The following is a 14,035-nucleotide window of genomic DNA, read 5'->3' on the forward strand; positions in this document are numbered from 1 at the left end:
TAATGATATTGAAATAATTTGCATTGCGGTAACATTGGACTCAACCATAGGAAGGGACCCCCCCCAAAAAAAGAGAATATATTGGATGAAAGGGTGGTATAAACGAAGAGCACATTATAATCATGAGAAATTATTGAACATTCTATGAATGACTGAAAGTCAGATTGATCTCTATATTATTTTTCTTTATTGCAGTCGACAGTACTGAGAAGTTGTAGTCTGGGCGTGCCGATTGGATTGTCGGCACATATCTAACGTATGTTAATGGAAACGATGGATTCGTGCACAACTCGACACGACGTTATACAGACCGCGCATATGTTTTCAGACGGGAATATTTTCAATTACGTTCGTGAATTATTATTACAACGTCTGCACACGGGGCAATGTGTAGGCAATTCAGTCGATACGCACGCTGCTCACGTATCACCCGTGTCGGGAAACTTCTACGACCGCGTTGTCCGTGATGTATACCATTATTTGTTGCCCTTCTAAGAAATTGTATTGAGCTCAAACGTCTAACGACCCCTAAAATATGTCTACGATGGGATCTCAAAGGTTGCCTCGTGGGTTTGTTTTAAATTTTCCGTACAACTAATATAATAATAAACCTAAAAGACTTGAGTTTTCCGACAAACGTACGTATTATGAACCTTTTAGAGTAAGATCGGGCAGGTGGGGTGGACATTCCATTTTAAATTTTGATTTTGGTTATTGAAGTTTTAAATAAGTTTGCATACTATTGATTACAAATTCCGGTTTATAAATAGTAAACATTTAAATAAATAAAAAGTTTTCAGCGTTATCTTAGATAATTAAAAATGGTTAGTATCGATTGAATATTAATATTTATTGAGTATAAATTCAAAAATTGATCTCATTTTCACCAAACTATATGGATATAAGGGTGAATTGGTTATTGTGCTCTAACTCTTACCATATACCGACGCATTGTAGTACTATTAGGGGATATGTCGTTCAAACACCTTTGCATTTATGATTTGTAATATTATATATATTTCGTATATCACATGTATACGTTTTCATGTGATATTATTATTATTATGTCAAAAGTCTAAAAATATTTAAAAATAAAGACCATTTTTTTAAAAATCTTGTAGATTTTTAACTGTACTTAACTGATTATTGTTAAAATATTAATGGTTACAAATTATCTTATACATTTTTTTTTTTTTTTTGAATTCAAAATTTATTTATACAATTTGTAAATATATATTTTTACAATAAGCATAATTGATGCAGTAGTAGTGGTTGAGTTGAAGTCTTGATAGAGGAATCCATCCAGTAGAGAACTTCATGACGGTAAACAATGTTTAGTCATTTAAAAGGTCCCGACATAATTTGCGTTTCATATGCCTTCTTGGATCACCTGGGATATTAAGAGCATATAATTTGAGACAATAAAACTATTGTGGTTGGATAAATTAGAGTGGGAGCGTTTATAGTGAGTTTTGGTTACTTCTTTTACTGTTGGAATGGATAAGTATTTATGATGTGAATCGTTAGAGACATAGAAAGGAGTTCTGTAATTTGACGGAGTCATTTATTTATTTTGACTGAAGAAATTGAACTTTGTTTATATTTGAAGGTTTTGCTGAACCCCAGAGTTGTATACCATATGACCATATTGGTTTCAACAGTAGTTTATAAAAAAGTATTTTATTGTTAAAACTGATGTGTTTGGAAGTTAGGAGGAGCCGCAGCTGTCTGAATCGATTGTTGAGAGTAATTCGCTTATCGTGGACATGGTGAGCTCAGGTTAATTATCAGTCCAGATGGAGATCTAAATAGTGGATATTTTGTGTAGGAGGGATAGGTAGATCATTGAGGGCTATAGTTAGGAAAGCCTAGTAGGTTTATATATGATGAATAAGTGAAATGAGTATGATATTGATAAAATTTCAAACCAAGTATCCTATATTGCGGTAGCGCGTGAAAAAAGGGTTAAGTCAACATTTTGTGTAAAATGAGTTATTTACATCAAAAAATGCAGAAAAAAAACTACGTACATTGTGTCAAAATATATAAGTCATTTTGCATTATTGAATGCGTTATTTCAATGTGCGTTTTATATACATTTGAATACCTGATCTTGCATATTTAATTTAACTTTGATTTTGCTCTCCTGAAAAATTTGATATTAATGACTTAACCCCTTTTTCACGCGCAACCGCAATATCTTCGATTGTTGAAGCTATTTCGGTAACTGGAGTGGAAGCATATAGGTTTCTGATGACTATTCTTATTGGTTTGCCAGCATGGAGTTGGTAAGTGGGATATTCTGTATTGATTTATTTTAGGAAATTAATTGATTTTCTATAATTATTGGGGTTATTTGTATGTATTTTCAGATGATTTGAAATAGATTTGCTGGCAAAACTGTCTAAGCTAATATTATTAATAAAATTATTTCTTATTTATAAGAAAGAAGTAAATGACACCTTTAACAAATATAGATGGAGGCAGGATAACATTTTGTGCATCATTAGTGGTATGTGTTTGCGCCTGATTTTGAAATTTTGATGGTCCCATCAATATCATTGTCGTCTATGACAACAGATTCGGATTCATGTGGTGCGAGAATGGCGTAAAGGTTTAGTGAGACAAATGTCTTTGATTTATTTATATTTGTTGTCGTAGGCGATTGTGGTGGTGACATAAATAAAGCGTCATTAGAAAATTTAATATTATCCATTGTTTAAAAATTTTATTGTTGACTATTTTAATCGAAGATACGGTTTTGGAGATTTTATCAGATGACATTTCTATGCTATCTTATCAATAGTTCAAAGGTCAGCGAATGCAACGGTGCCTGAGACTATTTATATAAGCGTAATTTGTATAAAATGATAATATTTAAAGTTATAGTATAATGCAAATAAATAATATATAGAATATTATCCTGCTGATACACTCAAGAGTGAAAAGAAAGTAGTAGTAACACTTCAGAAGACACTAGTTAAAATGTGTTCTATTGGATTGTGATACATATGTGAACATATTAATCAAGTGTGGAATAAATGCTTGCGCATAATCGGACTGTCCACATGGGAGTGTGTATTTTATACATGAATTTGAAAGTTGAGGTATAATCGTTTCAATGTAGTTTATTCTGTATTTTTCATCATTATTGAGATATGTCAACGATATTTATTTTTGATTATAATTTTGAAATACAAAGCTGATTTAAAATTGGAATAATAATAATAATTTTATTCTTGTGTATGGTTTTGTTATGACTTTTACTAATTAGTATGAAAACTTTATAAACATTTATTAAAATTATATTTATTTTATATCTTATTTCAGTCGCGTATCGCATATCGTCCGATGCACACGTAATTACTACGCTCCGTAAAATTGCCGTGTTTCCGATCTATTTAATCGAATGTGACTAAACTTCTATGTAAAAAACGGTTTCCAACCGCCTTTTGACTATAAAGCGATTAACATACGTTATTCAAAATGTAAAAAAAAATACATCTAAATGTGCGTTCAATATAATTAGTACAGCAATACAATATAATATATAACAAAATAATATAATCGTTAATACGTATATAACATCGCAGCACTATCGCAGTCACAAGCAGTGTCACTCGACCTTTGCTCACGTGATAAAATGCCGCGGTCTTCTAATACTCCATCGCACGATAAAGACAAAAATAAAAGTAAAAACAAAAATAATTCAAATAAAAATAACAACACTATACAAGCAGCTTGCCTAGCTAAATCGAACACAAACAATGACGTTTTTTAATACGACTCGTTCAACAATTTAACAAATGACGATTATACTACAATGCCTAATAAAAGGAATCTATCTGATTCCTCTAATTTGAGCTCTCCGGACAATTCTTAACACAAAATAAAAATAAAAAACTATTTGTAACTGCAAATCGCTATGAAATACTAACACACAACGAATATTCTAATATACCTACAGATATCCCCATATCTGAAACTCCTATCATCGAAGAACAAATTAAACAACCACCACCAATATTTGTGAAAGGTATAATAAACTTTTCGGATTTGTGCACAACTTTAATAGAGCTAATAGGGTGGATAATTTTTTATGTAAATCTTCGTCCGAATGCATAAAAATTCAAACTGTCAATCCCGATTCTTATAGAACATTAATTCATTTTTTAAAAGATCAGAAGGCCCAATATCATACATATCAATTAAAAGAAGACAAACCTACACGTGCCGTCATCCGAAATTTGCACCCATCCACGCCCACAGATCTAATAAAAAGTAAACTTGAATTGCTCCTTTTTGAGGTTAGAAAAATCACCAACGTTCTACACAAGACCAGCAAATGTCCACTGCCTCTTTTCTTCATTGACCTTGAACCGACCGACATATCGAACGATATCTTCAAACTTTCTTTTAAATTACACATTAAAATCAAGGTTGAAGAGCTATATAAGCCGAAAGTGATAAGCCAATGTCTGAACTGCCAGGAATACGGCCACACGAGAGCTTATTGTGGATATCCTGCTTGGTGTGTTCGCTGTAGTTCCAACCATTCATCCTTAGAATGCATCAAATCACGTGATACTCCAGCAAAATGTGTATTATGCTCCGGCGACCACCCTGCCAATTACAAAGGTTGCAATGTCTACAGAGAACTCCAACGTCGCATGACACCTAATATAAAAAGTAAATTTTTACATGATACTATAAAGTCTAACTCAAATACTTTAAATGTAAAACCAAGCCACCCATTATCGACTACGACTAATCATAACTCCCCCACTACATATACGCAAGTCACTTCCAATCAACCACTTCAATCACCACCCTCACCCACTCCAGATATAACCTAAGTCCTCATATCCTTCATCGACGAGCTCAACTCACTTGTCAATCCACTAATTTCACTTCTAACACAAGTAATTTCATCTCTTTTAAATAAAAAAAATGAATAATAATTCCTATACAAATCAATCATTATCAATAATATTATTTAATGCAAACGGTTTAAAAAATCATATTAATGAAGTACAAACTGTGCTATACGACAAACGCATTGACATTGCATTAATTACCGAAACGCATTTTACCAAGCACTCATACATCTCTATTCCTGGTTATAGTTTACTTAGATCTAACCATCCAGGTGGTACTGCACACGACGGAGTAGCTTTAATTATAAAATCCAATTTAAAATTCCATTCACTTACCAACTTTTGTCATAACTATATACAAGCTTGTGCTATCAAAATGTCATTAAATAATATACCATTTGTCATCGCTGCAGTCTATTGCCCTCTTAGGCACAACTTAACTAATAACGATCTCAATAACTACTTCGGCACTATATCCAATAATTTTATAGTAGGAGGAGACTATAATGTCAAACATCAGAGCTGGGGATGCCGAGCAGCCAATCTTCGTGGTAACCTACTTTATAACTTTACTAATATAAATAAATATAAAATTCTTTCTCCCCCAGAACCAACTTACTGGCCAACCTCCTTAAAAAAAAAACCAGACATTTTGGACATATTTGTCGCTAAAATTCTCAGTAATTTGTATTGTACTATAAACAATAGTCTTGACTTAAACTCTGACCATTCGTCCGTTATCCTAAACATTAAAGCCTCACCATGATTACATAATGACAAACCATCTCTATTTACATCAACGACAGACCGTTATAAATTCCACGACATAAATAATAAATCTAAAAATCAAACTAAAATCTGAACATGACATTGATGAAGCAGTCAATAACCTCACCACACTTATTCACTCGGCGGCTAGCTTATCCAATATTAAAAAAACCCAAACCACTTATCTCACAATCACCCATTTCTTCCTGAACAAGTTCGCCCTTTAATAGTTGAAAAAAGAAGAGCGAGAGCACTCTATCAATATACGCAACTTCCTTCTCACAAAAGTGCATATAATAGACTAGCCAATTCTTTAAAAAATACTCTGGCTAAGCTAAAAACTAATATTTTCGAACAAAAACTAAATAGACTTTCTTCTTCAGATGGTAGTTTATGGATAGAAACTAAAAAAAATTCTACAATATAAAACACCTGCAACACCTCTAAAAAAACCTGATAATTCACTAGCTTTTTCCGACTACGACAAAGCCGAATTATTCAAAACCCACTTACATGAAACGTTTCAACCTCACCATGATATACTCATACTTCAACAAGTAAATATGGTTAATACCTTTTTAAACCTGCCACCATATCATAGCCCTCCAGTAAGACACTTTACTCCAAATTAAGTTAAACATACAATCCTAAAGTACTCGAAAAAAAAATCACCCGACTTCGACCTAATTACCGCAGAAGTAACTAGATGTCTTCCAAAAAAAGCCATAGTTCTTATAACATATATATTCAATGCTTCTCTCAGACTTTCATGCTTTCCAATTTTATGGAAATTTTTTAATATTATTCTCTTCGCTAAACCAGACAAACCACTTGACACTTCAATCTCATTTAGATCAATAAATCTCTTGTCCTTTTTATCAAAAATTTTAGAAAGACTTATCCTAAAATGCATATTTCCGTATATTATGGATAATAGCATATTCCCAAATACGCAGTTCGGGTTCCGTAATTCACACAGCACGATTCACCAAGTACATCGTGTTTTCGATGCTATTTCTACGTCCTTGGAAAAAAAACTATATCGCTCTTGTGTTTTTTAGATGTTTCACAAGCGTTTGACAGAGTTTGGCACGAAGGCTTACAATTTAAACTCAAACAATTTCTCCCTTCTTTGTTATTCAGCTTACTCAAGTCATACTCAACCGATAGATACTTCCAAATGCAATATAACTCATCCACATCTGGAATCGAAAAAATCAAAGCTGGTGTCCCACAAGGTGGCATACTATCTCTCTGCTTCTTTAACATCTATGTAGTCGACCAACCTACCACACAAAAAAACCATTGTAGCCGACTATGCTGACGATAAAGTTATTATATCTATTAATAATGATCCTATAACTGCCTCATCAAATCTACAAATCCACCTAAATTACTTATCTGTATGGTACGACAAATGGAGAGTTAAAATAAACCAAAATAAATCTGTACATACAACATTCACATTAAAACAAGGTATATGCCCAAACATTACCCTTAAAAATGTACAAATTCCTACATCCGATACAGTCAAATACTTGGGATTAATCCTGAATAAAAGTTTGACATGGAATAAACACCTTCGAACAAAAAGAATAACATTAAATAACCGTATGCGTATGCTCAGACCTCTTTTAATCAGAAATAAATTCTCCACTCTGATCACCAAATTATTAATATATAAATCTTTACTCAAGTCAATCTGGACGTATGGCCTTCAACTATGGGGCACAGCCAAAAAATCCAACACCGATAGAAGTCAAACGTTCCAAAATATATCTCTCTGACGACTATCTAATGCTCCACCCTACATCTTCAATTTAACATTTCATAATGATCTTCATATGAGAACAATAGTAGAAGAGGTTCGCATCTTTTACACGCGCTTCCACAAACGACTCCAAACTCATCCTAACCCTCTTATAAGAGATCTCTCTATTCGTACACTCTCAGGAAATCCTAACCGTAGATTAAAAAGAAAGTATTTCCGCGATTTATTACAAAACTTTAAAATTTAATGTAAATAATACCTTTTTATGTTATATTCTTCTCTCATCAAATAAACTTATTGTGCAATATTGTATAGATTGTTTATGTTAAATAAAATTAAAAAAAAAAAGATCTTATTTGTACAAAATGTTTTAAAATATATTTATGTTCCTCAGACGGTTTGATCTATATTTCAATTTTGTATCACGGGTTAAATATTGGTTCGTATCTGTGATCCTGATTATATGCAGATAATTACTTTTTATATTTTGTAGTGGATTTTAATTTTATTTTCTACTTTGAAAAAAGTTGTGGGGTTATTAACTACTTGTAGCTTATATAGTAAATTAATTGCACTTCCAACAACCATGTAAAATTATATATAGTCATTATTATTGCATTTGCATTATTTAAATAACTATCTTCAAATCGATGTTTATTAATAATATTATTTTAATTATTATGGTTAAAAAAAACATTATTTTTGTAACCAACAATCGATACGATTATAAATAATTAACATTTTTATAACTGTTAAACGGAGAAGCAAACTTCAATTTGTATAAAATACCCATATGGAGTATAAAATATTTATCAATATCAAAGATTTTCAACATTTACTATTATAGATCTCGTTTTCAAAAAATGTTTACTCAGTCAAAGAAAGTATACGAATATTATATTGTGAGTTTGGTTCAGTTGACAATTTGTTCGAAGAGGGCGATACGACAATTTTGCGCGCATGTCCGAATCGCACGTTGCGTTGAATGGAATAATAATATTCAATTGGCCGATGATACTCATTGAATCGGTATCCGTAGTTGGTTTTTATAAAGCGCACTTACGCACACGTATAAAACGGGATGGTTCGATATGTATCTAATATATATTACACACACGCGGTGCGTAATAAAGGGTATTATATTTCCCCGCGAAAACGGATTCGTTGCTGGCATTACCTGACATTAGGATGATAAAATATTCGACAAGTAAATTATCGTTTTGATGGGATACATCGCATTGCACTTATGCACGCGCAGTATTCACGATCGAAAGCCCATCGTATTTATTCCCTTTTGGATTGGTATCGGTTTTTCTCCGATGCGCTATCAGTACACCTATACCCGTCTCGACATCGTATTTTAATATAAAATTCACCGTTGACGAAATAATTTACGTGCTTTACCTAATATAATATCACGTACAACAATAAAAATACAAAAAATTATGGACACACGTATGCACATGGAATATAGTTTTGTCAAGGATATACTACACAGAAGATTGACTGATCTCATTCACTCTTGTTAGTAGCGATACTCTGTAGTTGAAGCTCATTCAAAAGTGGTTAAATAGGAATTGAAGTACCTTATCACTCGACTTAAGGAGTTTTTTTAATCGTTTAAAAATTTCCGAACACCTATAAAATTAATATTTTCAAGTTATGAACTAAAAAAATGTAATAATTTATAAAGTCAATACAGTAATATTATCAACGTATAGACTTCCTATTAGGATTTGTATTAATTCTTAAATCAAAATGTTAAATCTAAATAACAGCTTAAAAGAAAAGTGATTTACACGCATCACCATCTTCTTAAAATTGAGCATAAATCGTATACTACTCATACTACTAAGTTACGTAGCTATGTATAAGTAAATAAAAGTAACTTTTTTTCGGGTACTACGATCTGTATAAAAGTTTGAAAATAATTTATTAGATCTTACATAAATATTACGCATATCATGTATATTTATTATAATGCAATGCTTTATGGTGCTCATAAACTTTCATGCTTTAAAAATTACAGTTGAGTATCGCGTTTTAGTCTTTAATTAGGAAATCAATCAATAAAATACAAAATCGCATATTATAAAATATCGCGGATAATGCTTAGGTACCTATTAAATTTGTATCTAAGGTACACAGTATTATTTGGTACACCGTATTGCAATTGATGATAAGGTATAATAGAAACATCTACATTTACGTGAAAATTGTAATGTTACTCGAGCTGTAGACAAAAGTTTATCAAGTTTAATTTTTAATACTGTCACATTTGGACATTCCTATACATTTAAAAGTTTTTTATTTTATCAAATGTATTTATTAAAATGTGTAATGGATGTATATAATACTGTTAGGTATATCTCATATTTTTTAAAATGTATTATATTATTGTTATTATTGGAGGCGAGGTCCTACTACCATATAAGTTTAATATAAAAATGTACAACGTTGCGGTATAAACATATATTTAACGGGTAAAAATCGACTTGACTTTATGGTACCGATATTACATTTATGTTTGCTACGTAGTAATGAAACGAGGTCAGTGTTGTAGTGTAAATGTCATAATAACACGACGATGTAACATTACTATAACATAAAGTGACAGTTAAAAATTTTCACGTTGATAATGATTTTAAATAGTATTATTTGTGTTAAATATTTTAACCAAATTTTAGCCTAACATGGTAATACCAGATCATAATATTTTATATAAAAAAAATTAATTTTTTGTTTGATCTTAAAATATACGAATGTATTTATATATAATTAATAATTATTTAGTTAGTGGATGATAATTATTCATGATAGGTTAAAATTGTGTTAATTATGATTGAATTAATTTAATTTATGTGCATTGCATAGAATTCAATTTATATTTTTAATAAATACTTCTGACTGTCTTATAGATTTTATCCGTGTTAATTAATTTTTATATTAAAACGAAACAGTATTTTCTTTACAATTCTCCAAAATCCTAATAATGTAATTTTAAAATACTTTCATGAAAATAAAAATAAATTATTTAATAGTGTATTGTATACACCAGTGTTTTTCAACCGCTGTTTTTTGACACTGTTGTGTTGTAGGATACATATTACATATATAATGCGGTTGAGAAACACTGGTGTTAAATCCCAATGTGTCGCAATAACATTAAATAACACATAATATAAATTGATATTTTATACAATAAAGCATATTAAGTTATATTGTTTAAGACTTATGAATTTAAAAATTCTGATTTAATTATTTTTTATTAAAATTAAATATTAATGCACAAGTAGATATTATATTGAATAAGATTTTTGTATGACTTTTTTTTTAATCATTTAAATTCCAATATATAAATAAAACCATTTTTAACCATGCGTCGCAAAATATAAAATATTTTAATGATGTTTCACCGTAATAGAAACATTGAAAAACACTGATTTACGTATATATTTATTGATTTACAATACAACTTAAGTCTCCAATAAAAGTTGAGTACAATAATGACCCTATGACATATTTTTAAATGGTGTAATAGTATTTATTGAGTATTATATATTATTCCGTGTACTCGTAAGTATATAAGCTATAGTATTTTCTATAATATTTGTTTTTGAACATTTTTTTTCTTGTATTATTTGATGTAAATTTGATGCTAATCGTAGATGTAATATTTTAAAAAAGTCTAATATATACTTCATTAATGATTTGTAGATGGAAATCCTGACGCAGAAGACGTATTTGATGATGAAGACATTATGCCGCCACTATCTCCTACAGGTGAGTGAAAACAAAATAAATTATTTTCTTAAAAATCATAGGAACATTGATTTTTTCCTTTTTTCCAGTTATATATATATATAATGTATATACATATAACATATATATTTATACATACATATGTCGTTTTCTCTTATATCGTTCGTGTGGTCCCAGCAGCTATGTGAATAAAATCCCAGGATTTTTGAGTTGCTCCTGCAGGTGCTAGGGGGATTTTCAGCATCCCTTGGGGCCAGCCGTAACGAAGAAACGAGGTGCGGGAAATTCCTTTTGCAATTTCCACTCCTGACCGCCACCCACCACAAACCCAGGACAACGAGGTTGCGTTTCAACTAAATTGGCCGCTTTTCACGCGGTATTTCCACGGTTCATACGTGTTTCATTATGCCAATGGGAACGGTTTGTTCTCTCTATCCCTTTCTATCACCCTCAGTCCTTATTTTTTCACCGGCTGCTCCTCTCTATTTCCACTTTTACCTGCCAGGCATTTCCATCCTACTCTTTCTCTATTTCCTGTATCTCTGTTTTTCTTTCTAACTTTCATTCTCTTTTACAGTTTTTTACTCATCGCAGGTGTATAAAAAAGTTTACACAAAAAAAAAAAAGTAAAAATATCCATTAAAACCTCATTTAAACGATTTTTATAATATTTTTTCTATCGTTTATTATGGTAGGAAAAATATGTATATATATACAGGCTCAGTGTAATATTATCTTGGAACTATGTATATATATATAAAGAATAAGTGGAAGAGAAATGCCGTTTCAATTACAGCGCGAAGAGATAAGAAGAAAAAGAGGAGAAAAAACCAATGGAAGACTGGTGGTGGTAGTAGTGGTGATGGCGGTGGATGGAGAAACTTACCTTTTATGCGAGGGGGTTATGGTTCTCGAGGGGTTTGCCGACTAATCAGAGTTTTTCTTGTGCGTTTTTTTTTTCCGGATACTCTTACGGCATGCAAAGGCAAACGCCTCAGCGGCGGGCAAGTCAATATTAGGTATGCGCCTTGTGGTATCCCCGGGGGGGCATCGTGCCCCGCTTTTGACTCCTGATTAATTGCATCCCCCAGTCTCAAAAACCAAGTTGTATGGCCTCTACCTTCTCTTTCTTTCATCGTGAAATCTATTACGTTTTTAAACATATTTACGCGATTATTACTGTTTCTTAGTATTTAAATGTTATGTTGCTTTTATTTTGTTGATCGTGTTTTTCTTTTTTTAGTATTTCGAATATCAAAGTAAAAAGTTACAACGTTTATATAAATATATATATTTTATTTTAAATGTTCATAGCTAATTATGTCTTAAATTTCAAACTTAAACTTGGTAGTTTATTGCTGACTATTGATTGGGTATATTTTAAATAGGTATATATTTTTGGTAATTGAATAAATATCTAATATTACAGTACAAATAAATAGTATAATTAATATGAAGTATCATAAAAAAATACATACTTCTAAATAAATACAATAAAACTGTATATTAATTATTACACTGTAAGAAAAAAAAATGTAGTGTACAAGTGAGTTACGAATGTTGTGCATAAAAGAATTAATAATTTTTGCAATAAAACTAAAAAAAATGTATACCTGTTTATTAATTTTAGAGTTCAAAAATTTTGAAATGAACACAACGTAGATGTATAGTAATTAAATTACCGCTGTAAAGTTTAATAATTATACATCATGAATAGTTGATACGGGAAAAACTATGTTAGATCAATACTATAAAATATAAGGTTTGTATATAGGTCACGTATAAATGCATGATGGTCCGAGATAAAAGATGCCACCAGAAAGTTCTGAAGCATATATGGATGAAAATGTTTCAGAGAGAATTATACAGTCAACTCGGAGGACGTGGATAACGTTGGGTCTTAACCAGAAGTAAATATAATAGCTAACGACGGACGATAAAGTGGCGTGTAACATGACATTAAAACCGACCGATGAAGTTGGAGCGATAAAAAAATAAAACAAAAATAGCGTATTCATCACATGGATTGAATTTGTGATACAATTCTAAAAAAAAATGTAGTTTCGAATTTTTTCTCCTGATTCATATATTCCTGAATATATGGAAAAAACGCTAAGACAATAAATATAATTGTATACTTTGTTTTAGGAAAACGACGTGACGTGGACATGTATTCGTGTACAAAATGGATTGCACATTTTTTTTTTTCTTGCAAAAATTAACTCTTAAACGTATGCACAGTGTTCGTATACTCATATACTCGTATAATGTATTACATGCAAAACAGTGTGCAGTGTGCGTACAAGTACACGCGTACTCGTATATATATACTTATACACAGGGGTGGAACTAGGGGATGAAAGACGACGGGGATTCATCCCCGGGTGTAAAATTTTAGAGGGTGTAATTTTTGTAATTATTAACAATTAATTTGATATTTTTAACTATATTTTTAATACTGTTATTAGGTTAAAACTCAATAATTATGATTGTATATTAATTATTAGAAAAAAAATATTCGAGAAGAGTATTTGATTATTGGTCTATAATAGGGCGTAATTTTAACACTTTCCCCGGACGTAAAAATTCCTAGTTCCACCTCTGCGTGTACGTATACTCGTGCTTTACACTAATGATTTTCGTGGGGAGGGGGTGTTAAATTACAACAAATAACACGAGAAACGAAAATATCTCTTGTCCGCCGTCGCATGCCCGAGTACCGCACAGTCGCGATAGATAATAACGTGCATGCTTGACACTTGCGACTCGTAGACCATCGTGGTGGCATGTGTACCGTGTACGCGGTTTTCAATTAGTCGATGTCGGGGAATCAACTCGTTTCGCGCGTGCACTCGAC

General features: G+C 31.4%; 1 protein-coding gene across 2 annotated transcripts in view; it reads left to right on the forward strand.

Moving 5' to 3' along the window:
* The window catches only part of LOC112694248 (zinc finger protein 423), a 165,529-nt gene that overhangs the window by 17,813 nt on the left and 133,681 nt on the right, over positions 1 to 14,035 (forward strand). For both annotated transcript variants that reach the window (XM_025569661.1, XM_025569662.1), the window contains exon 2: positions 11,134 to 11,199. In XM_025569661.1, the coding sequence (XP_025425446.1) occupies positions 11,134 to 11,199 (66 nt within the window). The remainder of the gene's footprint in view (positions 1 to 11,133; positions 11,200 to 14,035) is intronic.

The sequence above is a fragment of the Sipha flava genome, unplaced genomic scaffold (genome assembly GCF_003268045.1).
Source record: "Sipha flava isolate LNK unplaced genomic scaffold, YSA_version1 126_pilon_pilon, whole genome shotgun sequence".
Taxonomy (NCBI): Eukaryota; Metazoa; Arthropoda; class Insecta; order Hemiptera; family Aphididae; genus Sipha; species Sipha flava.